A 22468-nucleotide genomic window follows, 5' to 3' on the forward strand; every position below is an offset into this window, starting at 1 on the left:
ACAGTTTCCCTAACACAGCGAGTTCTTAAAGATATATTTTTTTTATTCTAAAAAAATTTGGCATTGTAGTGATTTCTCAATACAGAATTTGTGCTTTCGCATGTAGCATGCTTTCATCTCATTGTCCGTGCACAGATGTACTTGGAGTTGAGTAAAGGGAGTCACAGAAAGACCAAAAGGTGAGTCAGGAGCCAAACCAGTACTTGAACCCTTCCTGGCTTTCCTTTCCAAAAAGCATGGTGGGAAGGTTGACAATACTGACTTTGGAAGGAAATCTTAATTAACTCACCACAAGGAAAAGTCAGAAGCCTTGGTAGGATTTTTTAAAAGATGCATTTCCTTATTTTCTTTCTGTTCATCTCTATAGGATAATCTAAAGGTTTTACCCGAATATAACTTTATCTTGTGAATTGTATTGTTTAATATCTGTAATTCTCTCCTATAATAACCCTTGTTTTATGATTTTGCTGGACATGTAGTTTGCTACTAATTGCTGTTAGGATTCCACCAATGATTTATTCTGTTTTTCACAGATTCACTGAATCATCTCAAAGTCCTTGATGGTTTCCTTAAAGACATTTTGCTTTTTTCCAGTGAAAGTTATTATTTAAAAAAACTCAATCCTAGAGATTTAAGAACTTTTTAAAGTGCTATGGTGGATTTACTAACAAATACTGCCTTATTATTCCTACCTCAGTTTGTCTTCCTTAGCCTGAAACCCCAAATCTCCTACAATTTAGCATCAGTTTTCAAAATGCATATTTTATCAAATCCTACAATAAGCCATCCCATCCCATCTAGGCTGGCCTAGACACCTCCCATCCCCCCTCACTCCAGTCTTGCTTTTGTTGACCTCTCCCCCATGCTGGGTCCTCACACTGAAAGGAAGACTTCCTCCTGGGTCTTTATGTTCCAAATCCCACCCAATCTCCAGGAATGTTAGGACAAATGTCCCTTTCTTCCCTAGGAAACCATTCCTGATTACTTATGCAGAAGCTGATCTGCTTTCTTTAAATTTCAGAACAGTTGTTGTACCCTCCCTATTAAGTTGTCTTATTTCTTAAACTAGAGTAAGTTAATATTTCTCGTTATGCCCCAGTTTCTTTATTTATAAAGTGGGAGTCAATATTTGCTCACGGGGCTTTTGTGTGGTTCAATTCACTCAGCACAGTGTGGTCACATGGTAAGAGCTGGTTGCCATGAGGTTGTAGGCTTGTTGAAGGCAGAGGAAGATGTCATTATTTCTTGGTCTTTACAGCAACCTGCCTAGAACTTGCCCACTGTACTACAAGTGTTCATGGGTCAATACTCAGTCAAACAAATGTCAATTTAGAACAATAAAATATGGGACATCCACTAGCTTTCAGAATATTTTTAGTGGAGTTCTAATTTTAGTTGGCAGCTTAGATCCCTGAGAATGGAGATAAAAGTGTGTGTCTACTCCCAGCTTTAGTGAACTTCATGCACCTTGGAAGCCGAACATTTTATTTCTCTGTAAAATGTGAACACCTTATCAAAAACTCAAGTTCTTTTTTTTTTTTTTTAAATTTTTTTTTTAAACTCAAGTTCTTACATGGATTTCTGGGAACAATGTTGAAGGTCAAATATGTTTGTGCCTTGTTTCTTTTTAGAGGACTTTTATTCTTTAGGAGTGGATACTGGAACTGGAACACCAACATGCAGCCCAATGACACCCAGCTTGATGACTTGGTTCTAAGAGTGGCTAGGCTTTGTTTTGTTTAAATAAATCCTAACAGTTCTGTGTGATGGTAAGAATGGGAACTTCTAGGTCAATAGAAGCGTGAATGTCTAAAAGACATGCAGCCCTCAAATCAGAATAAGACTTATCCTCAGTTTCATAGATTCATGATTAAAAAGACTACTGAAGTTTAGGTACTGCTTTGGACTTTTGAACTAGTGAACTTTTCAGAATAATTTTTTCCTGTCTTAGGAAATGCTTTGCTCACAGAATGACTTCATATTTTATTGGGCATTATTAAATATTTCAGGCCTTGTATTGTGCTACTTTATTAGGAAAGACAAATACAGTGAATTATCTTTCAATTCATAATGGAAAAGAGTGATATGGCTGACATAAAGCAGTTGAATTAAAATGTTATGGTTTAAGTTCTTTGCCTCCCTAATTATATTCTACTTGATTTAGTATTAATTTTTTTTTTTTTTGTCCTGGGGTCCTAGATACATGCTTCAGGGAAGGTAAAGAAGAGTTCAGGTTAAAAGCAAGTTGCCAATAACCTGCTGGAGCTGATTGAACTATATTCATGGATGTGCCAGCAAGATGTATTCATGCACTTCTATCAAAGATGCCAACCTCTTTGGGGGCTTTTATTTACTGTAGGGGAGACTATAGTGCTTGTCTGGTAACATTTCATTTGTCTGGAAGGCACCTAACTCATAACTTGTCTATTTGCTATGGCATGTAGTGGTGATAGAAGAGAGGAGAGAAGGATATTTTTGATAAGGAGATCCTGGAGACAAGTGTATGAAGAGTGGTAAAATTTCATTGCTGCTAGCATAGGAATTAGTGAAACTGTTAAAAATAGGTAAGACTTAAAGCTAAATCATCTGGGGCTATTTAGTATAGGGGTGGTATAGACTGGAACTGCTATTAGAATCATAGAAGCAGAGACTGGGGGATTTGAATCCTTGTTGAAAATGACAAGGAAACTAACAGAAAAAATTTTCTGAAGCTCACATGGAACATTCACCAAGATAAACCACATACTGGGCCGTAAAGCACATCTTAACAAACTTGAAAGTATAGAAATCATATAAAGTCTCCTCTAGACCACAATAGAATTAAACTAGAAATCCAATATAAAAATGGAAAAATCTCAAAATACTCAGAGATTCAACAACAACTTCTAAATAACACATAGGTCAAGGAAGAAATCTTAAGAGAATTAAAAAATATTTTGAACTAAATGAGAATAAAAATGCAATTTATCAAGATTTGTGGGATGCAGTGAAAGCAGTGCTTGGAGGGATTGGGGAGAAAAATAAAATTATCTTTGCAGATGACATGAATGTTCATGTAAAAAATCTGAAAGAATACCAAAAACTATCATAGCAAGGTTACAGGATACAGGTAATATACAAAAAGTCACTCACTTTCCTATATATCAATAAACAAGTAGAATCAGGAACTACAAACACAATATTATTTACATTAGCATCCTCCCAAATATACTTAGGTATAAATCGAACAAAATATGTACAAGATTTATATAAGGAAAATCACAGAACTCTGATGAAAGATAACAAATGAACTAAGTAAATGGAGAGATATTCCATGTTCATGAATAGGAAAGACTCAATTTTGTCAAGACTTCATATTGTCAGATTCTTCCCAAATTGATCTACAGATTCAATGCATTAGAGGACTGACACTATCCAACCTCAAGGCTTACTGTAAAGCTACAGTGATCAGCACAGTGTGATATTGGTGAAAGAATAGACAAGTAGATAATGGAGCAGAACAGAAAGCCCAGAAATAGAACCCTGTAAGTGTCGTCAGTTGATCTTTGACAAAAGTGCAAATGCAATACAGAGATGAAAATATAGTCTTTTCAACAAACGGTTTGTTCTGGAGAAACTATATACAGTCATATAAACTCCCCTCCCCCCAAAATCTGGACACAGACCTTAAACTCTTCACAAAAATTAACCCAAAATTATTTAGATGTAAAATGCAAAACTATAAAACTCCTTTAAGATAATATATGAGAAAACCTGGATGACCTTGGGTATGGCAATGAATTTAAAAATACAACACCAAAGGCATGATCCATGAGGGAAGAATTTATAAGCTGGTGTTTATTAATATTAAACATTTATGCTCTGCAAAAGATACTATCAAAAGAATGAGAAGACAAACTATAGATTGGGAGAAAATATTTGTAAAAGAAGCATCCGATAAAAGACTGTTATCCAAAATATTCAAAGAACTCTTAAAACTCAACAATAAAAAAAACAACCAACCTGAATAAAAATGGGCAAAGACCTGAACAAGCACCTCACCAAGGAAGATGTACAGATGGCAAATAAGTATATTAAAAGATGCTCCATATCATATCAGCAGGGAAATGCAAATGAAAGCAACAATGAGATACCAGTGCACACCTATTAGAATGGCCAAAATCCAGAACACTGGTAACACCAAATGTTGGCAAGGATACGAGGCAATAGGAACTCTCATTCACTGTTGGTGGGAATGCAAAATGGTATAGCTACTTTGGAAAATAGTTTGGCAGTTTCTTTCAAAACTAAAGATGGTTTTATCATATTATGCAGCAATCATGCTCCTTGGTATTTACCCAAACGAATGGAAAACTATGTTTACACAAAAACCTGCACACAAACGTTTATAGCAGCTTTATTCATCATTGCCAAAACTTGAAAGCAACCAACAGTATGTAAATAAATATATAAACCATGTACATCCAGACAATAAAATATTATTCAGCCCTAAAAAATGAGCTGTCAAGTGTGAAATACAAGGTGTGAAATACTCTTAAGTGCATACTATTAAGTGAAAGAAGCTAATCTGAAAGACTGTACACTGTATGATCTCAACTATATGACATTTTGGAAAAGGCAAAACTCTAAAGATGGTAAAAAGATCAGTAGTTGTCGAGGGTTGGAGGGAGAGAGAGATAAATAGGGAGAGCATAGAGAATTTTTAGGTCAGTGAAACTGTTTTGCATGAAACTGCATTGGTGGATGTATGTCCTTATGCATTATGCATTTGTCAAAACTCATAGAATGCACACCACCAAGAGTGAACCCTAATGTAAACTGTGGACTCTGGGTGGTAATGATGAGTCAATGTAGGTTCACCAATTGTAGCAAGTGTACAACTCTGGTGCAGAATGTTGATAACTGGGGAGGTTGTGGATGTGTGGGGCCAGGGGAATGTATGAGAATTATCTGTACTTTTTTTTTTAAAGATTTTATTTATTTATTCACGAGAGAAACACAGAGAGAGGCAAAGACACAGGCATAAGTAGAAACAGGCTCCATGCAGGGAGCCTGATGTGGGACTCGATCCCAGGACCCCAGGATCACTACCTGAGCTGAAGGCAGATTCTCAACCACTGAGCCACTCAGGTGTCCCAGCTCTCTGTACTTTTAACCCAATTTTTCTATGAACCTAAAACTGTGCTAAAAAAATAAAGATTATTAGTCAAAAAAAAAAAAAAAAAAAAGATGAGAAAACTGTTTTTTGAGAAGTTCAGTGATTTATCCCAGACCATATAACTTATCTGGGGATGGAACCAGGATCAGAATCCTGTTTCCCTCAGACTAAATCCAGGTTTTCTACAAAACAATATATATAAATAAAAGGTTACTTTATGACCCATAGCCTGTGAGTCCCCGAGGCCTATGGTAACATTTTAGAAAGAATATCACTGTGATGGTTGGGGAGGGAGTTATTGGTATTCTTAAGACTGGTTTTCTGGAAATTCACATTTATGGACTAGCTTCTAACTGACTGGGGGAGGTAAATGTGTGTGTGTGTGTGTGTGTGTGTGTGTGTGTGTGCATGTGCGTGTGTGTATGAGCGCATGTATACTTGTGTATAAATATATGTGTATATGTTTATGTACCTATGTGCATGTGTGTGTATATGTGGGAAGAGGGTCATTGCATTTGTTAGTTAAGGAGTTAGTTACAAAGGATTGGAAATACTACCACCGTATCATGCAATATTAAGAGGGGCCTTCTTTCTTTTGGAAAAGGAAAAAGAATATGAAGGTATGTGTAGAGGGGAACCACAGAATAACAAACCACATGTCTTGTCGATGTATCTTGTAGCAGAACTGGAAAATAAGATGGAAGAAAAGTCTTCCAGTGTGGTTGTTCAGATTGCAGAAAGTTCTCATTTATTCACTAATGCCCCTGATGGACGTCGCCAGCTGACTGAGCAAGCTATAAACCAGGTAAGCTGATCTGGCCTGATGTGCACAGTGTGGGCATGACCCAGAGATTTGAACACTACCATCCTCTCTCTGAAAGCAAGCCATCACCTTCAGCAGAATTTCCACATCTAAAATTTTCCTGAGGTTGTTGTCTAGGGGGGGATTGGTGCAGAGTTGTTACTGGTTAGTAGAGTTTACTTCTACCTGGGTTCATAGGTCCAGACCAAATTTAACTCTGAAAGTTTCAGTGCTAAATTCTACTTAACCTTTCATGCCAATGTAAAGGAGTCTGTCCTCAGGTTCAAAGTCGGATGGGAAATAGCAAGTTTATGGAGAAATAGTATTCTTGAGACTTTGCATCCTGGGGACAAAAATGAGCACTTGAAATCAGGTTTTCTAAGAAGAAACTCCTTTTTTTTTTTTTTGTCTAAAAGAATTTCTAAGTAAAAATTTTAAATTGATTTTCTTTATACTTGGGATTATTACTGAAACACTATTTAGGCAGAGCTTGTCTAATGATTAATAAAATGGCAGCACTTCGGATATCTATTACACCAGATAATGTGAATTTGGTTTTGGGATCTCTCTCTCTCTCTTTTAAAGGCGAATGTGATTTGGGTGTGGGTGTGTATGTGGGATGGGGATGATGGCTTAAAGAATAGCTTTTTTAGGAGGAGTTTGGCCACCAAGTGCATACTCTCCTAGGAAGAAGGAATAGTAATATCCTATACTTGGCCACTGAATGAGTACCCGTTTGCCTGGGCACTGCCCCATATCTCTTAGGATTCCCCAAGGGCTGTCTGCAGGTGGACCAGCTTTTGGGAACTCCAGCCTTGGAGCCTCTCTGCTAGTTCTCCTCAGAGACTCCATGGAAAGGTCTACACTGATAGGCTGCAGGTTGCCATGGCAGCAGCCATACAGGCCTGGGTAACTAGGCACCACATAGGTGCTTGGTTTTTCCCCAGAGCACAGTCTGTGCAGACAGTGGGGGAGGAAAGGCCACTTTGCCAACACAGGCATATATTTAGGTCATCATTTCAGAATCTTGTACACGTGTGGGAGTTCACTGTTGTTCCTGTATAACTCTCATTTTAGATGCTGATCCACTGGGCTGAATAAAGATATTCAGGATCATCTTTGGCAAGCTGGATAGCAAGGGACAAGAAGATTCCCCTGGAAAAGTCCAGCTTCTCTTCAGGACAAGACCTCACATTACACTCTGCTCAGTTATGGGCTGATGTCATAATGCCCCGCCATCACTCATGAGCTCTCAAGGTGTGTATGGGGGCAGAAATGAAATTTTCTACCTTTTTGGTTTCAGGTGGTCAGACTGTGAACATATTATGTGCTCAATTAAAACCAGTAGTGGAAAATTAGGTAGTAAGAGATGGGACTAACCTCAATAATGGGTTCTTGGCTGCCACTCAAAAATGCCACAGAAACCCAGAGAAAGGTGGTGCCTGGAAAGATGGCTTTTAGTGGTGAGCTAAGGGAGGAAGGGAGGAATTCAGAAAGAGAAACTCGGTAGAATGCTTAGACGATGACCTGTGGTGACATGATAACCCTGTGGGGACCTGGGGACAACATAAGTTGTGTCTCTAAGTGTTGCAATCCAGGGTGGTTCCTTGCAAATAAAGAGGAGACTCTTGACAATGCTGTCCTCATTTGTTGGTTCCTGTTAGAGGAAAAAGGGTACATGAAATTTCTTGGCCAGGACAACATTTGGATTGGTCTAGGGATAGGTTTGAACAGATTAGAACCTCTTACTTAAAAAAAGGGAACAAGATCAGACCATCTAGGGTAATAGTTGGGATTGCCTGATGGGACAGCTGAGTTTGTGCTCATGGCATCATTATATTAAAAAGTGAGAATTTCCAGAGGTTGAAGAATTAGATACATAAAGGGGAAAATATCATCCAGGTAATCATCATGGGAAAATGAGAACTTTTTTGGACTTCCTTACATTTACTCTATTTACACAGTAGTATTATTTGGTTTTGACTTCTGTATGGGAGAAGCACTCCTGTGCATAGGGGTTGCAAAAGGTCTTACTTCAGTTCTTCTAGGGAGAGTTGCCACCCCTGATCTAGGTGTGTGCTCTGTAGGGCCCAGGATGCTGGCCAAGAGAAGCTCAAAAGACACAGAGTTGCTCTGTCTTCTGGGAGAGGGTGTCATTATCTGCATGAGCAGGAACCAGACCTGAAGGGAGAGACTCACACAGAAAGCCTGCAGCAGGTGGGCATGGCCAAAATGAACCAAGGGAGGGTTGACCACACCCACTCCCATTTGAAATAATGCCAAGAGATGATGCCAGAATGGCACCAACTGGATCTGAAAACAGTGTTCCGTCTCCTTCTCTAAGAATAGTGGCCATGGAGCCAGAGGTTCTGATCGTGCACAGCTGATGGGAGCTCAGCTCTCTGTGCTCTGGTCGATCCAGGTCTGTAGCTATGTTTAGTGCTGATAGACCCAACACTGTGTATTCCATAAGGCATTCAGCCTGGACTGGGGTTTTAGTAGCCAAAGAGGTCTGAACTTAGGCTCCTAGGATTTCTTGCTCCTTTGGATGGGTATTTTATGATTTCTATCAGAATTTTAGAAATAATGATGCATTATATGTTTATTTCACTAGTGCCTGTTGGTAGAGGATATTTACATTGCCTGAGAAAAACAGCCCTTCATATTCTTATATGAAGAATCGGCTGGTTGATATCACAGTATTTATGATCAGTGTTAATACAATGGTTGCAGAGTCTTAATCTTGAAATGGTCAATTACCCTTTGATCGTAGGAACACTTCATTCTCTGAAATCAAGATCTATTGCCTATGTGGTCACAATTCACTGGCCGACCACAGAACACATTAGGATTCACATCTAGGGGGTAGTATCTAAAATTAACTTTATAAAAGCCATTTTCATTGATGATAAATCTCCATCATTCAATCATGCTTCTATCTCAATGAGCTGTTTTCACATGTCTCAAAGTATTTTGCCCTCATTCCCTTCTTAGGACTTCCTTATTTGAATTAGGTGGAGGCGTCCAGCATTTTTTTTTTTTTTTTTAACCAAGGCAATGAGGCCATGTAAAAGTTTGACTCCTTTTACATTTATTTAAGCTTTATGGTGTTGAACTTTGAGAATTTCTTTTTATCTCATGTAGTTATTATGCTGTTCCATACAGTTGCAGTGTCATGAGTTTTGTGCATCATCTATATCTCAGATATTATAACTATTTAGATTTAGACACAGGACCAAATTTATCTCAGTTTCCATCATTAATCTTTCAGCAGTACATCACAATGATTTGTGACAAAATTTTTCCCCCACATAATTAGAGAGCCTGATATATATATTTTCAATAGAACTGTAGAGTTAAAGAACCTCACTTGGCTGATCCATGTCTGGCTTTGGAAATGCTTTCTTAGAACACAAGTGAGTTCATCTTAGTGATACTAAAGAATGTCATTTAATATTGACTTGTCTCAAAACTCCATTTTCTGGATTTCTTGCATTTAATATTTCTGTAATTACCAATCTTTATCTTGCGCTTTGGATTCAGAAAGTGACAAACAATCCAACAACCCTTAACTACTGTTTCTTCCTGAGCTCTTTTCAAAGAACCTCTTAGTTTTCCAAAAGAAGCATTTATTCTAATTCTCATGCTAAACTTTTGGCCAAGTGGCTGAAGAGAGCCAGAACTAGGACAGCCAGATATGAGCAATGGTTTCATCTTCATCATGTTGATCAGTTGCAGGCCAGAGAGAACTAGCAGGAAGATACAGGCTCCATCTTCCAAGGGAGCATAAGAGAGAAGACAAGTCAGGGAGGGGAAGCTGGTTTGATGTGTGGCGACCCACTGTAAGTCCAGTTCGCCCTGCTAATTGGAGACATGTGTCCCAACTATCTACATATTTAAATGGTGCAATGTCTCAGGCACTGGAGTGGACATTCCCCTTTCATTAAGGAGTTGTTTTATCTTATCGCTTTCTGAGTTGGCCACTGAATCTTGGCTGGTTATTTATTTAGCGCTCTGGGGGAATGGTTACAAAAAGGAAGGAGTCTTCCTTTGACACCTGAATCTATGACTGTGTTATTTTTTTCTGTGAGTAATTTCAATGCATTTATATTGAAAAGAATGTCATCATTCTGAGTTGTCCAGGAATCCTTTAGTAGCACAGTACAATATTTAGTAACTAGTAGTACTTAATAGTACAGTATAGCAGTTGGCAAACTTCCTGTAAAGGGCCAGATAGTAATATTTTAGCCTTCTGGATGTATGGTCTCTGTCTTAAACACTCAACTCTACTCGTATTGTGTGAAAGCGGTCATAGGCAACACACAAATGAATGAGTGTGGCTGTATTCCAATAAAATTTTATTTATGGACACTGTAATTGGAATTTCATACAATTCTCTCATGTCAGAAAATATTTTGTCTTTTTTCCTCCAACTGCTTAAAAATGTGAAAATCATTCTTTGCTCACGAGTGGTGCAAAAACAGGCAGTGGGCCAGAGTCTATGAGTAGATTTGGTTTGCTGACCCTTTCTGTAATAAATGGAGAGCATAGCTTAAGCCTTGGCCTCTGGATTTGAGACCAGGACCTATTATTACTAGACTCATAACCTTGGGAAAGTTACCCAATCTGCCCACACCCTAGTTTTTCTTTTATAAAATATGAATTATAATAGTCAAGCTTTCTTGGTGGATTAGAATTAAATGACATAATTTATGCAAGTGCTCTCAATGTTCCCAAACACTGCACAATGTAGGGTGTAATATTATTTTGTATTGTGTATTCATATTGTGCTTTGTCAAAATACAAGGCTCTTCGTAGCCTTACAGAGCTTTTCACTTCTGATGACACTGCATCAGAAATCCTCTGACACATTAAGGGCAGAAGTATTAGGAAGAGGTGTGTTTTACTCCATTTTAAATGAAAAGATCACATTTTCTTAAACAGGTTGGCCATAAAGCTAGAAACAAGATAATGTGATTTTACTATGTTGTAATGAGGTATCGATGAATCGTCTATTACGTATATACTATGTTTTTTAATTTTATAGCCATCCATTGAAAGGAAATTATAGAAGATACTTTTTTCCATTTATACGGGGCATTTAATTTCCAACTACCCTTTTGACTTTTCTGAGTTGCATAGAGTATCACCCAAGTCAAGGAAAGAAAGACTGAAAACTAGTCAGACTATTAGCACACTGTCTTGGAAATGATTATGAATATTATGACTTTTTTATCTTGAATTATTCAGTTAATCAAATGATTTCACATTCTTTGGGTGAATTCGAATTGTTATCTGATGTTATTTTTATAATCTCTCTGTCCACCAGCTCCCGCCTTTCTAAACAGTTTCTAAACATCCCAAAGATACTGGCTTACATCTAAATTAAAAAGCAAAAGGGAAAAAATAAGAAAACTGAAATGTAAGAAAGTGTAGGGAGGGAAAGCATAAAGATGTTTCTCTGGAGACTTCAAAATTTAGGCTTTTGAATGAAGTCATAAATAATTTTTTAATTAGAATACAATGAGAAATAGATAGTTCAGAGCCCTAGTTTGGGTAAACCCACAAGAGAAAATTGTGCTTAAGAAACATGTTGACATTTTTAAAGACAATAATTGGATTTTTGTTAGGGAACATAAGACACTGAACTAAGTTGATGGACCTGGCACTGGGGAACTAGGGACAGCACAAAAGAGAGAGACAGATGGAGGAAGGGAGTGGGGGAAGAGGGAGTTCCTTCTTATGGACACATGTTGGGTTAACAGGCAGGAATGCCACGTTATGAGGAATGGATAAACAATGACCTGGCGTTACAGTGATCACAAATATGTTGATTCAAAAGAGTATCATTCGCTCAGGGGACAGCCAAAAACATAAACGATTTTATTAGTTACATAAAGTTGACTTATAAACAATAGGTTTTCCAGTTGGAAAGCATATGGGGTGTATTGGGGTGGGTGGAAGTGAGAATCTGAGGGTCTCAGCAGCCCTTGGGGAGGTCATGCTTCCAGCTGAATCTGCCCTTTCCTCCAGATTGGGGTTGACTGTGGCAAACCATAACGCTTTAGCTCAAAATTCTTATCTGGTTATCAGATCCCACCATGCTTTTATGGAAAGTGACTCAAACACACCAAACCAACAGACCAAAATATCAAGTTGCGAGTGATCCTCATCAGTTATGGGTATTGTTGCATTAAAATAGGCTTGTTTATTTTCATAGCACTTGATTTCCTAACAAAGTGACTACGTAAATGGGGACTGGTTATGTAGAATAGAATGAGTAGAAATTGTGGGCTCATCTTTGTTGTACAGTCTTAATGAAAAACACCATTCAATACTTGCTGCTTAGAAAATTCAGTCTTAATGAGCTTCTTTCAATTCCAAATTTTAACAGTTGACACAAAATACACTGTTAAACTGTGGTATCAATAATTGTAGAAAAATAGACACGTTTGATAGGGACATTCTAGTAAAAGGTTCTTCTGGAGCATCCTTGTTTAAAGATTCAGAGGCTCACATTACAAAAACGAGATTTGGTTCATGTTCTGTCTCCAACTACATTGACACCAAAGACAATGAGAAATAGGGAGGGACCTCACACCCGAGTGCCTTGTCACAGATAGAGAACTAACACATGTGCATGACCAAAGGGTTGTCAAGACTCTTCGTTCATTTGTGCTAAAGGGCCCCGAACTGCTCTTCCAACCAGACAACAGGGTGTGTGTTGTCCTTTGAGCCTTAGTAACAGATTAAAAAAAGGCCTACTGAGTCATCAAGAGCTAAATTTAGCAAACTTTTGCAGCTCGTGCTTCATCTTACTTTGTGCTACCATGCCTTGCCCTGCAACTCTGGGGATGCTGCAGGGTTAGTGCCCTCAAGTCAAGGGCGCCTTTCATAAGGCTACAGCGAGGTAAGGCCACAGTACCTCCCCACAGCCTGGCAGGAAGTGTATGGGGCTCTCTCCTCCTCCTTGACTACAACCTCCTCCTTGGATTGTGTGGAATGAATAAATGATTCGACAGATACTCAATGCAAAAAGTGAAATATTGGCAAACAGGAAAGGGCTATGGCCAACAGTTTTGTTTTCAGTTGAGTCACTGCCAAGAAGCAGTTGTCCTGATTGAGGTCTCAGAAGTGGGAGGAGACCACTGTGTTAAACTGAGGAGCCACATTCCTTATCTCTGGGACATACTTTATGGTAGACAAGGTCCCCAAACTACAGTGAAGGCCTGGCCAATCTGGTCGGGGGAAATCAAGGGCAACAGGAAGTGAGTGAAAGCTAGTTTGAGTTCTTTGACCTTTGTGGCACAAAGCCTCAAACTGAGCACAGCCCGTGCTGAAAAGGAACTTAATTCAGTCAATGAATGCTTATGATGGGCAACTGTTTTAGGGAACAAATAGTTTAAAATTGTGAAATTAATGTGAAAGATCTGTTATAGTGCAAAATGTCCACCTGCCCTTGAGATTTTGTCTGACATTCTCTTCCATTTCTTATCTTTTTATTTGATTTTTTTTTCATCTTGAATTTAGAGTTTTAGTACAAAATGCTTTCCTTCCTTCTCTTCTCTCTCAATCTCTCTCTCTCTCCATTGATCTTTGCAGATTACAATGAATTAAGGCTGCAGTTTTTTGCTTGTATTCTTCTGATTGGGAGACACTTTGGATTTGATTTCCCACCTGTGGCACACTCTAGAGAGATTTTGTAGTTGCCTTTTTATCTTTGACTATTGAACTCTGGTCATTTCATAATAATAAAAGAATACGAATAATAATAGATACAAATGCAGGAAGTGCTGACGGATAAACTGGCAGGGACAGGAAGATAGCCAGATGGAGTCAAAGTGTGTAAGGTGAATGATTACAACATATGTCTCCTACTGCATGCCTTCACCAATGTCATGGCTTTGGACCCAAACCATCTTCTGCTAAATTACCATGTCTTATTTTTTAAGTCTGTAGTTTCTCATGATTACAGAGTGGAACAGCTGGAGAATCCATGGTTTTGTAGAAGAAGAGTTTCCCAAACTCTTGTACTACAAAGGGTGACAGCTCGCGTGGAAAGCATAAACACATCATTGGTCACATGCCAGAGAGTGTCCTCCCCCTGGAATATTCCCCCAGGCTAGTCAGTGAGGCTCCTGTTACTAAAAAAAGAGACCTCAGTTTTGTAAACATTTCACAGTATATCAGCATATTGGTGGTGGGTTTTGCCATGTACTAGACCTCTTAACTTCCCCCAGACCTATGGCTTATTAGATTCAATGAAAGGATCAGCAAGGGAACAGTGAGGTACCCAAACACTACCAGTCTGGGACACGGAACAAAGGCCATGCACTAAGGACCAGCAGTCAATGGGACCAAAGAAATTGAGAAAGCAAAGACAACGAAACAGAAATGCCTACTGTACATTGGGAATCTTTTTTTTTTTTTTTTTTTGCATCTTATTTCTAAAGTTATGTATCTAAACCTACATTAATTATACATCTATGTACATTATTTAGAAGTTCTGTTCTACAGTACTTTTGTACATGCTGGGTTTTTTTTTACTAACTGCGAAAAGAAAGTAATTACATAAGGCATATATATGTACAGTGTTTCTGTCTTTACCTGACCCGGGTCCTATAACTGCAATGCCTGTATGGGGCAAGCACCTCACCCTGTAGATGAAATTTATTTGAATCTATAAAATTGAGGGTTATACGCTATGTCTCACTGCATGAGTAAATAGGCACCAGAGACCTAACTTGTCCTATCCCAGGTAAAATCTTTGACACACTCTTTGAGTGATCTGGTATTGTACAAGACATGCAGGTAAGTAGCTTAAATCCCTACAAGTTGGATGTGTGGTATTTAGGGAAGAGAGCAAGCTTGGGCCACGAATGAGGGCACGTTGCACCTGAACCAAATCCATGTCTACCTTGTCGATCTGAGTAACTGAGAGAGGGCAGGTAGATATTTTACACCTTGAAGATTTGTTTTCTGGAAATGTCAAAATTAAATATAAATAAGTAAACAACCAAGTAAGAAAGACAAAAAAAGAAAAAGAATGAGAGACAAGAAAAGGCTGCGTGAGGGAAGAGGAGAAGTGGCTGCCCAGCTAGGACACTAAACTTTGGATTCATTCTCTAGGTTTGCCACGTCACCATTCCTTTCTGTTTGTTCCTCCAGGTTCTTCTCTTCTTCTTCGGTCTCCAGTTCTGCATGTTGGTTGAGTTTGCTGGACACAGACCAACTTAGGGGCAGCTCCGCCCTGCTGGCTAGCTCAGCCAGCTCTTTGGCACTGAGAGATGGGGTGCTGGTCTCATAGGTCTCGTGGAAACTGTTGTAGTCGACCTCATAGAACCCGTCTTCCAGCGTCAGGACAGGCGTGAAGCGGTAACCCCACAGGATCTCACTCGTGATGTAGGAGCTCCGAGCCTGGCATGTCATCCCTGCAGAGAAGGGAACGGACGGAGGGCTTTAGTATGTTGGGAGTGTGGGCTTTCCATCAACGAGGGGACCCAGCGAGCTGGGCACGGCTGCTGTGTGCAGCTGTTCAGGCTGTGCCCTGCACAAGGTGCTGCAAATAAGGCGGTATTATTCATGTTGTAGACATACACTAACATGCGCAAGAGCTTCCCGGCCTCTAGCAGGAGTTCTGGGCGGGGGGGCAACATGAGAGTTCTGGCTCACAGAACCAGAACTTGCCTGCAAGGCCATGCACACATGCACTTAAGCATGTGTGCACACACACACAGGTTCATGTGGTTGTGCCTCATCTACTTTTTGCCCTGGGAGAAACTGGAGGCTGTGACTCTGTTCTCCCATTGCTTTTGAGACTTTGCCAGAGTCCTGCTGAGACTTCAGCATTCCAGCCACAGACTTAGGATGAAGTTTGGCTTGTGGAACTACCCCAAGGATGCCTTTAAGCTGAACGCCATGGATTAGTGTTACTGTCCCACCACTATGCCATTTAGGCCCACAACTGTGGCCCCAAATGAGGTTGGAAAGGATGCCCACTTGACTTTGCACTTTCTCCAAGCTCAGTGGGCATAGTTATTTAGACTGTGCAATGATATAATACTTTAAATGCTTTCCCCCTTCTTCTTCAAGATAAGAAGAAGCCCCTTGCTAATTTGCACAGAAATGCCATATGAGCTACTGGAGCCCAGGAATCAGGAGCAGCTTTATTTTAATATGAAATGACAGAATGAGGGGGAACTCCACTCATGTCCTTAGAGAAGAGAACTAGGTAACTGGGCTTGGCATAAAATCTGGAGAATGCATTGGTGCACTGCTCAAAGGGCTCTCTTACGAAACGTCTCATATGTGGAAGGCATCTATTGAGTAGTTCCTGCAGGGATGACTTCCCCATTAGTGAGGCAGATCCAGGGCCTAGGGCCTACAGTGCTTTCAAGGACCCACGAAAGTTCTTTTAAAATCAGAAGAAAAAAAGATAAACTTTTAGGTAGAAGAAAAATGCTAATGTAGTCATCTTCATACTAATTATATTGTAAAATGTAATATAATTAAACCATTTTTGGGGTCCACAGAGGTAAAACTACCTAAGGCTCACAAAAGTCATACTGTGGCCACTGTTCATTCATTCAAGAAAACAGCCAGGCAGTCAGGATGTCATTCATGGGGACAGCCAATAAGGTGTATCAGGCAACTGCTTTGTGCTGAATGTAGGTAGAATGGGAAGAAGAGGACACACGTGGGCGTTTACACAGAGGGATTCAGAATTACGGAATGTTCTCAGAGCATTGCATCTGCTCCTCATGACTAGAAGAAGAAACTGGGGTGCCAGGGATGTAAGCGATTTACCCCACTCAGCTGTTAGGGGCAGAGTCAGCATAGCCCTCACTCTAGCCCTATGCTCTTCTTCTTTATTCCCAAACTGAATGCTAACCTCTACAGTGTCTCCCTGGCTGACCTATAAAAGCTCCCTTCTATGCCTCTGAAACAAATATCGCAGAACTTCTAGGTACTGGAAAGAAAAGAGCACTGTCTTGCTTTTTTTTTCTCAACCAGTGTTTTGCTCCTGAACCGCCAACTCTTTATCTGTGTTTGGGAATGATGAGGGAAGACAGGTGATAGCTGGGACATGTGGGCTCAGAAGGAGGAATACATAGGAAGTCAAAGGGAAAAGGTGATAAAGTATAACTTGAATAACCTTTTTTCATAAAGAAAGTACATGTTTATTGTAAAGTGACTAGAAAACAGAGATGAACAAATAAAATCCACCTAGATCTTCAGTTCTGGCTATATAAATAACCAAAAAACAACTAGAAATAAAACCCACAATTATTAAAATTAAAATCTAAATGGACATTTAACATCATACTAGAGTTGGCTGAAGAAAGAATCCGAAACTTGGGATACTGGTATCAAGAGACAACACGATATAGCCAAGAGGATGTCCAAGAGACGATACATGTCTGTTGTTCAAGCCCTCATTGTGATACTTTGTTATGGCAGCCCTAGAAAATTCACTTACTGAATTCTGTAGAGATAGTAAAATATCTTTCCATAGTACCATTTTAATGGGATTGTTTGATTTTTGTAATAAAAAGATGAATAAGCAAGGTTTAAATAAATACTCATGAATGCTTTTCCATTTTTTATTCAGCGTGTGGTATCCTAATTCATTTAAAAAAGAATAAAAATAATATTAATATGTTTATCTAACAGTATAAAATCAAAAGGAGTTCCTAGTGTAAGTCTATCACTTTCTTTTTTTTTTTTTTTCAGAAAGATTCCAGTCTTGCCTATTGACATTGGTTCCAGTCCATTCTTTAGAAATGTGATTTTCATTGAAATGGAAAGAGTAACAAAATAAAACCAACGGGGTTAACATCATAAGAAAGACAGAGCTGCCAGGATCATACAGTGTGTATGTACGTCCTTATTTTCCATATCAGGAATATCATCATAGAGTCCCCTGCAGTAGTTTTTTTTTAGTGAGTAAAGTTCCCTCTGGGAAAAAGATGCTTCCTTTGGTGAAGAGCAAAATGTGAAGAAATCTTATCTCGGGTTCTGGGCTTCCTCCACTCTCTGGGCATACTGGCTGTCTTGCCATTTGCATTTGTACTTTTGAGTATCCTTCCCCTGGTGGGATCCTGCTCATCTTTGAAGATCTAACTAATTTATCATGTCCTTTCTGGAGCACTCTGAGACTGACCAGTCCTTAGCTGGAACTGTTGAGCTCAAGGTCCCCTCAACACTCCAGTGGCACCTTATCCCATCATTTGAAATTACCTCTAAGTGTCTGTTTCCCTTGTTGAGTTGTGATCGCGCTGGGGCTCATTGGTCTTGTTTATTTTCAGGTTCCTAACATTTACCACAGATCTTCAGCACTGTAGCTTCCCAATAAATACTGATTGTCAAGTGAAAAGACTCAACTCAAGGAAACTAGTGAAACAGCTTAATTCAGAAATTTTGTTGATTGGAAATGTCTGAGATGTATTATTAACTCGAAAGATGGTTTGTGAGTCCTTAGAAAGGAAAGTGGGAGGGGTCTGCTTCCAGCATTATGCCAGTCTATTTGTGAAGGACCCTCAGCTAAAATACAAACCAGTTGCTGGAAAATTACAAAATTCATAATTTCAATCAAAAGTAAGTTCCACTAAAAAAGTAAGGGATGGCACTTCTGGTTCTGGTAAAAATGGTGTGAGGACAGCTTTTCTCTCCTGCTGGATACAAACAAGTAACTTCTCTAGACAAAACCTTCCACCCAAAGACTCTGGGAAGTCTAATACAGCAGGAAGAAGGAGAGGGGTACCAAACATGAAGATTGACTTCTTAGGGGGTACATTTCTTGATTTTCCCGTTTCCCTTTTTCCTTTTTCATCATCTGGCATCATCTGAGAGTAGCCCTGGCACAGAACTGGGCAGCAGGTACTGACAACAAAATCTGGTGAAGAAACCCTGTCCTTCTGACCAGAGCACTGGGACAAGGTGCCCCTCTGAGCCAGAGAATGAGTGAGGAGTCCTCGTTATGTTCCCCAGCCTTCCATGCAGCCCCATTGGGAACTGCTCTGCATACAGCGTGGTATAGGCACCAAAAGCCTGTGGAAAAATCTTTCTAGCCAGAGGACTGGGAAAGGGGAGTGTGGACAAAGAGTTTGTGGTGGTGTTTTTCTCATTTCTCACTGCTTTACTCTGCGAGTGACCTGAGTGTGTGCAACCATGCAGAGCACAAGGGGCTAGCATTCCAGAGAGAAATCCTGTCTTTCTAGACAGAAGACTGAGCAGTGGGGTTCTGGGAGCTGAAAAAGGTGGGGAATCCTGCAGAGGACAGAACTGGGAAGAGAATCCTGTGCATGAATTGATACAAGTCCCAAGCTTTACATGCACAAGACAGAAAACAAAAAGAAGAATCTCAGAAATTACCATAATATACAATCACATTTCTAAACAGTGTCCACCAAGGAAGAAACCCTATTGAAATTCAGTAAGACTTGGTATGGAATGATACTGAAATTCTAAATGTCATAATTATGGGATACATGGAAAGTGAGAAAAATGTATAGGTCTAAATTCTTATATTAGAAAAGAAGGAAGTCTGACAATGAATGTGCAGAGTATCCAACTTAAAGTAGAAAAGGAACAACAGGGTATAGAGATGCTGCATCACTATATTGCACACCTGTAACGTAACATCGTATGTCAGCTCTACTCAAAGAGAAAAATTAAAAGCAACAATAGGATGAACCCATGGGAAATAGGCAATAAAGACCAGCGTGTAAATTAATAAAATAGAAAACATGAAAAAATAAGAGAGGATCTATAAAGGCAAACATTGGTTTTTTGAAAAATCTAAGAAAATAGACACACCTCTGGTGAGATTGGTCCAAATTACATCCCTAGGCAATCTGTCCTCACAGTCTCAAAAGAAATGAGAAGACGCTGAAAGGTGCAGATGTCACTGCAAGATGGCATGAGGCAAGATGGGACGAGGGGAGGAAGAGGTCTTCTGGAGTGTTCTCAGGTCCAGGCATGTCTTTGACTGTATTTATTTTATTTTTTATTTTTTAAAGATTTATTTATTCATGAGAGATGCACAGAGAGAGACAGAGACACAGGCAGAAGGAGAAGCAGGCTCCCCACGGGGAGCCCGATGCAGAACTCGATCCAAGGACCCCAGGATCATGATCTGAGCCAAAGGCAGACTCTCAACCACTGAGCCACCCAGATGCCCCTGCCTTTGACTTTATGCTTGGGAAGGCGATGCTTGATTTTCATAGCAGGGTTGTCTAGTCTAAATTATTTCCACAAGCCCAAGGACAGCCTTGGGCACACAGTGTGTGTGTGCGTGCGTGCGTGTATGTGTGTGTATCTTTTAAAAATTCTTTCATTTCATAATTTCTCCACTGAGAGCTTCTCTGTTTGGATCTCTGGTTAATCTTCTACGAGTTTAATCTGCAGGGAAGTGATTAGACGTGGGCCATCTTTTTGGTGGCCATTTCACTCCTTGAGTAAGACTATGGAAGAGTAAGGAGTGGAGGGGAGGGAGCGCATGTTATTGGTGGTGGAAGCAAAGCCTGATTTATTTAGAAACCAGGAAACCAGACTGCAGTACAGCTAAGGAATCTGTCGTAGCAACTGAGCAAACATAGGGTCAGGCCCGGCAAGATGAGGATTTAACAGGCAAAGCCCTATTTTTAGATTCACAGCAGCAAATTATGATGGGAAATGTTTTGAGCGGAATACCAATATGATGAAAACCATCCTCAAGAGAGAGCCCCCTGCATAAAGCCAGATGTATTCACTCTGTAGATAGATAATGCATCAAAACTGCCTGGAGAACATGATTCCAATAAAATTAGATGGATATAAACCACCATCACCACTTTTGAATACTGCAAAATCAATCAATACATATTGTCAATATTCAGAAACAAAGAATTGACTATAGATACTCTGCCTTTTTATTTCAGATACTGGCGAAATGATGGGATGCTTCTCTTTACTCCTTGCTATTCTCAGTAAGAACTGCACTGAATTAGCACAGTAATAAAGTGCTCTGCACTTACGTTTATAAGTGTTTGTGTGGGAGAAAAATGTTGGTGATTTACCAAGCTCAGTGTCAAAAAAAGAAGCAGTATAGTGTAATTGCTGCCATAGTGTAATAAAAATTTTAATTCAGTCGGTTCAGCCAACTGCTGATTATTTAAATTACAGTGAGTCCTGCCTTACACTCAGGTTTAAAGCCCCTTCAACAAACAGTTGTACCGCTTCCGCTACCCAAATATTGGAGGGCCAGTGAGGTTCGCCTCCAGTTATGGAAAAATAAATTGAAATGTGCATTTTCTTAATGTCTAAAAGAAGACATTCTATGTGAGTACTCCTCTCAGCAAAGTAGTTGATAAAATTCACAAATTAAGTATTGAATTAAATAATAAACGCTATTTGTTGAGTGTTTATTGTCAGGCATGGAATGCATCAACCATTCACTCCGTGCAGCAGCCTTGTTATGATGTCTAATCTCACATGTGAGCAAAGTAGGGCAAAGAAAGTTTAAATAACTTTCCTAGATAACGTGGTGTTATGGACTGAACTGTGTGCCCCTAAAACTCATATGTTGAAGCCCTAACACTGTAATGTGACTGTATTTGGACTTTAGGGATATAAATAAGGCTAAATGAAGTTGTAAGCGTGGAGCCCTAATTCAATAGGATTGTTGTCCTTACAAGAGGAAGAGACACCAGAGGGCTTTCTCTCCTGCATACACGCACGGAAAAGGCCCGGCCAGGATGCCACGAGAAGGTGGCTGTCTACAAGCCAGCAAGAAGGACCCTCTTATAAACATCCTCTTATAAAACTCACTTTCCTTTTATTTTTTTTTTAAATTTATTTATGATAAGCACGCAGTGAGAGAGAGAGAGAGGCAGAGACACAGGCAGAGGGAGAAGCAGGCTTCATGCACTGGGAGCCCGACGTGGGATTCGATCCCGGGTCTCCAGGATCGCGCCCTGGGCCAAAGGCAGGCGCCAAACCGCTGCGCCACCCAGGGATCCCTCACTTTCCTTTTAAAGTCATCTGATTTTCTTCTGGAAGGAAGGAGAATGATGGTAGTACAGTACCCCTTATGATCTGTATAAATCATCCTTTAAAAGAACCCCACAGGTGCTGACACTATCAAGCACAAACTTGTGAGGCAAAATTAAGTTTCTTTGCCCTTCTATTTCATCTCAGAACATTCCCCCTAGAGGTAGTATAATCAAAGTACTGTGTTCAAAAGGTACTTGGACGCATTCTTTTTTCTCTGTGGCGATATCATTTATTTTATGTCTCGTTAGGTTCATTTGTTTCTGTATTTTATTTCCTTTTAGGATTTGCTTTTGTCATCCTTTAAAAAAAATTGTCAACCATTTAAATGAGGTGTGTCTGGTCAGTGGCCTGGGGCTGGCCCCAGAGTGAGTGTATGTGTGGGTATGCGTGCATGTGAGCGTACGGTGCACGTATATTAGTGTGTATCCACATGCGTTTTTGTGCTTCTATGAGCTACCCTTGTGTGCGTGCAA

At 39.7% G+C, this 22468-nt stretch overlaps 1 protein-coding gene and 1 long non-coding RNA gene across 14 annotated transcripts in view; one reads left to right on the plus strand and one right to left on the minus strand.

Moving 5' to 3' along the window:
• The window catches only part of LOC144301939 (uncharacterized), a 65870-nt gene extending 44599 nt beyond the window's left edge, over positions 1 to 21271 (plus strand). For 7 of the 13 annotated variants that reach the window (XR_013368846.1, XR_013368854.1, XR_013368851.1 and 4 more), the window contains 3 exons: positions 5839 to 5963; positions 7038 to 7217; positions 15129 to 17197. This is a non-coding gene — a long non-coding RNA (uncharacterized LOC144301939). Of the gene's footprint in view, positions 1 to 5838; positions 5964 to 7037; positions 7218 to 8733; positions 8826 to 15128; positions 17198 to 17693; positions 17840 to 19981 lie in introns of those variants that run through there. The other 6 variants (XR_013368855.1, XR_013368852.1, XR_013368858.1 and 3 more) reach the window with 5 other exon arrangements.
• KCNJ6 (potassium inwardly rectifying channel subfamily J member 6) overlaps positions 1 to 22468 on the minus strand; it is a 270925-nt gene that overhangs the window by 56 nt on the left and 248401 nt on the right. The window contains exon 4 of the mRNA XM_077879194.1: positions 1 to 15391. This exon is cut by the window's left edge and continues 56 nt beyond it. Within this exon, the coding sequence (XP_077735320.1) occupies positions 15066 to 15391 (326 nt within the window). The 3' untranslated portion in view covers positions 1 to 15065. The remainder of the gene's footprint in view (positions 15392 to 22468) is intronic.

The sequence above is a fragment of the Canis aureus genome, chromosome 30 (assembly GCF_053574225.1).
Source record: "Canis aureus isolate CA01 chromosome 30, VMU_Caureus_v.1.0, whole genome shotgun sequence".
NCBI classification, from domain to species: Eukaryota; Metazoa; Chordata; class Mammalia; order Carnivora; family Canidae; genus Canis; species Canis aureus.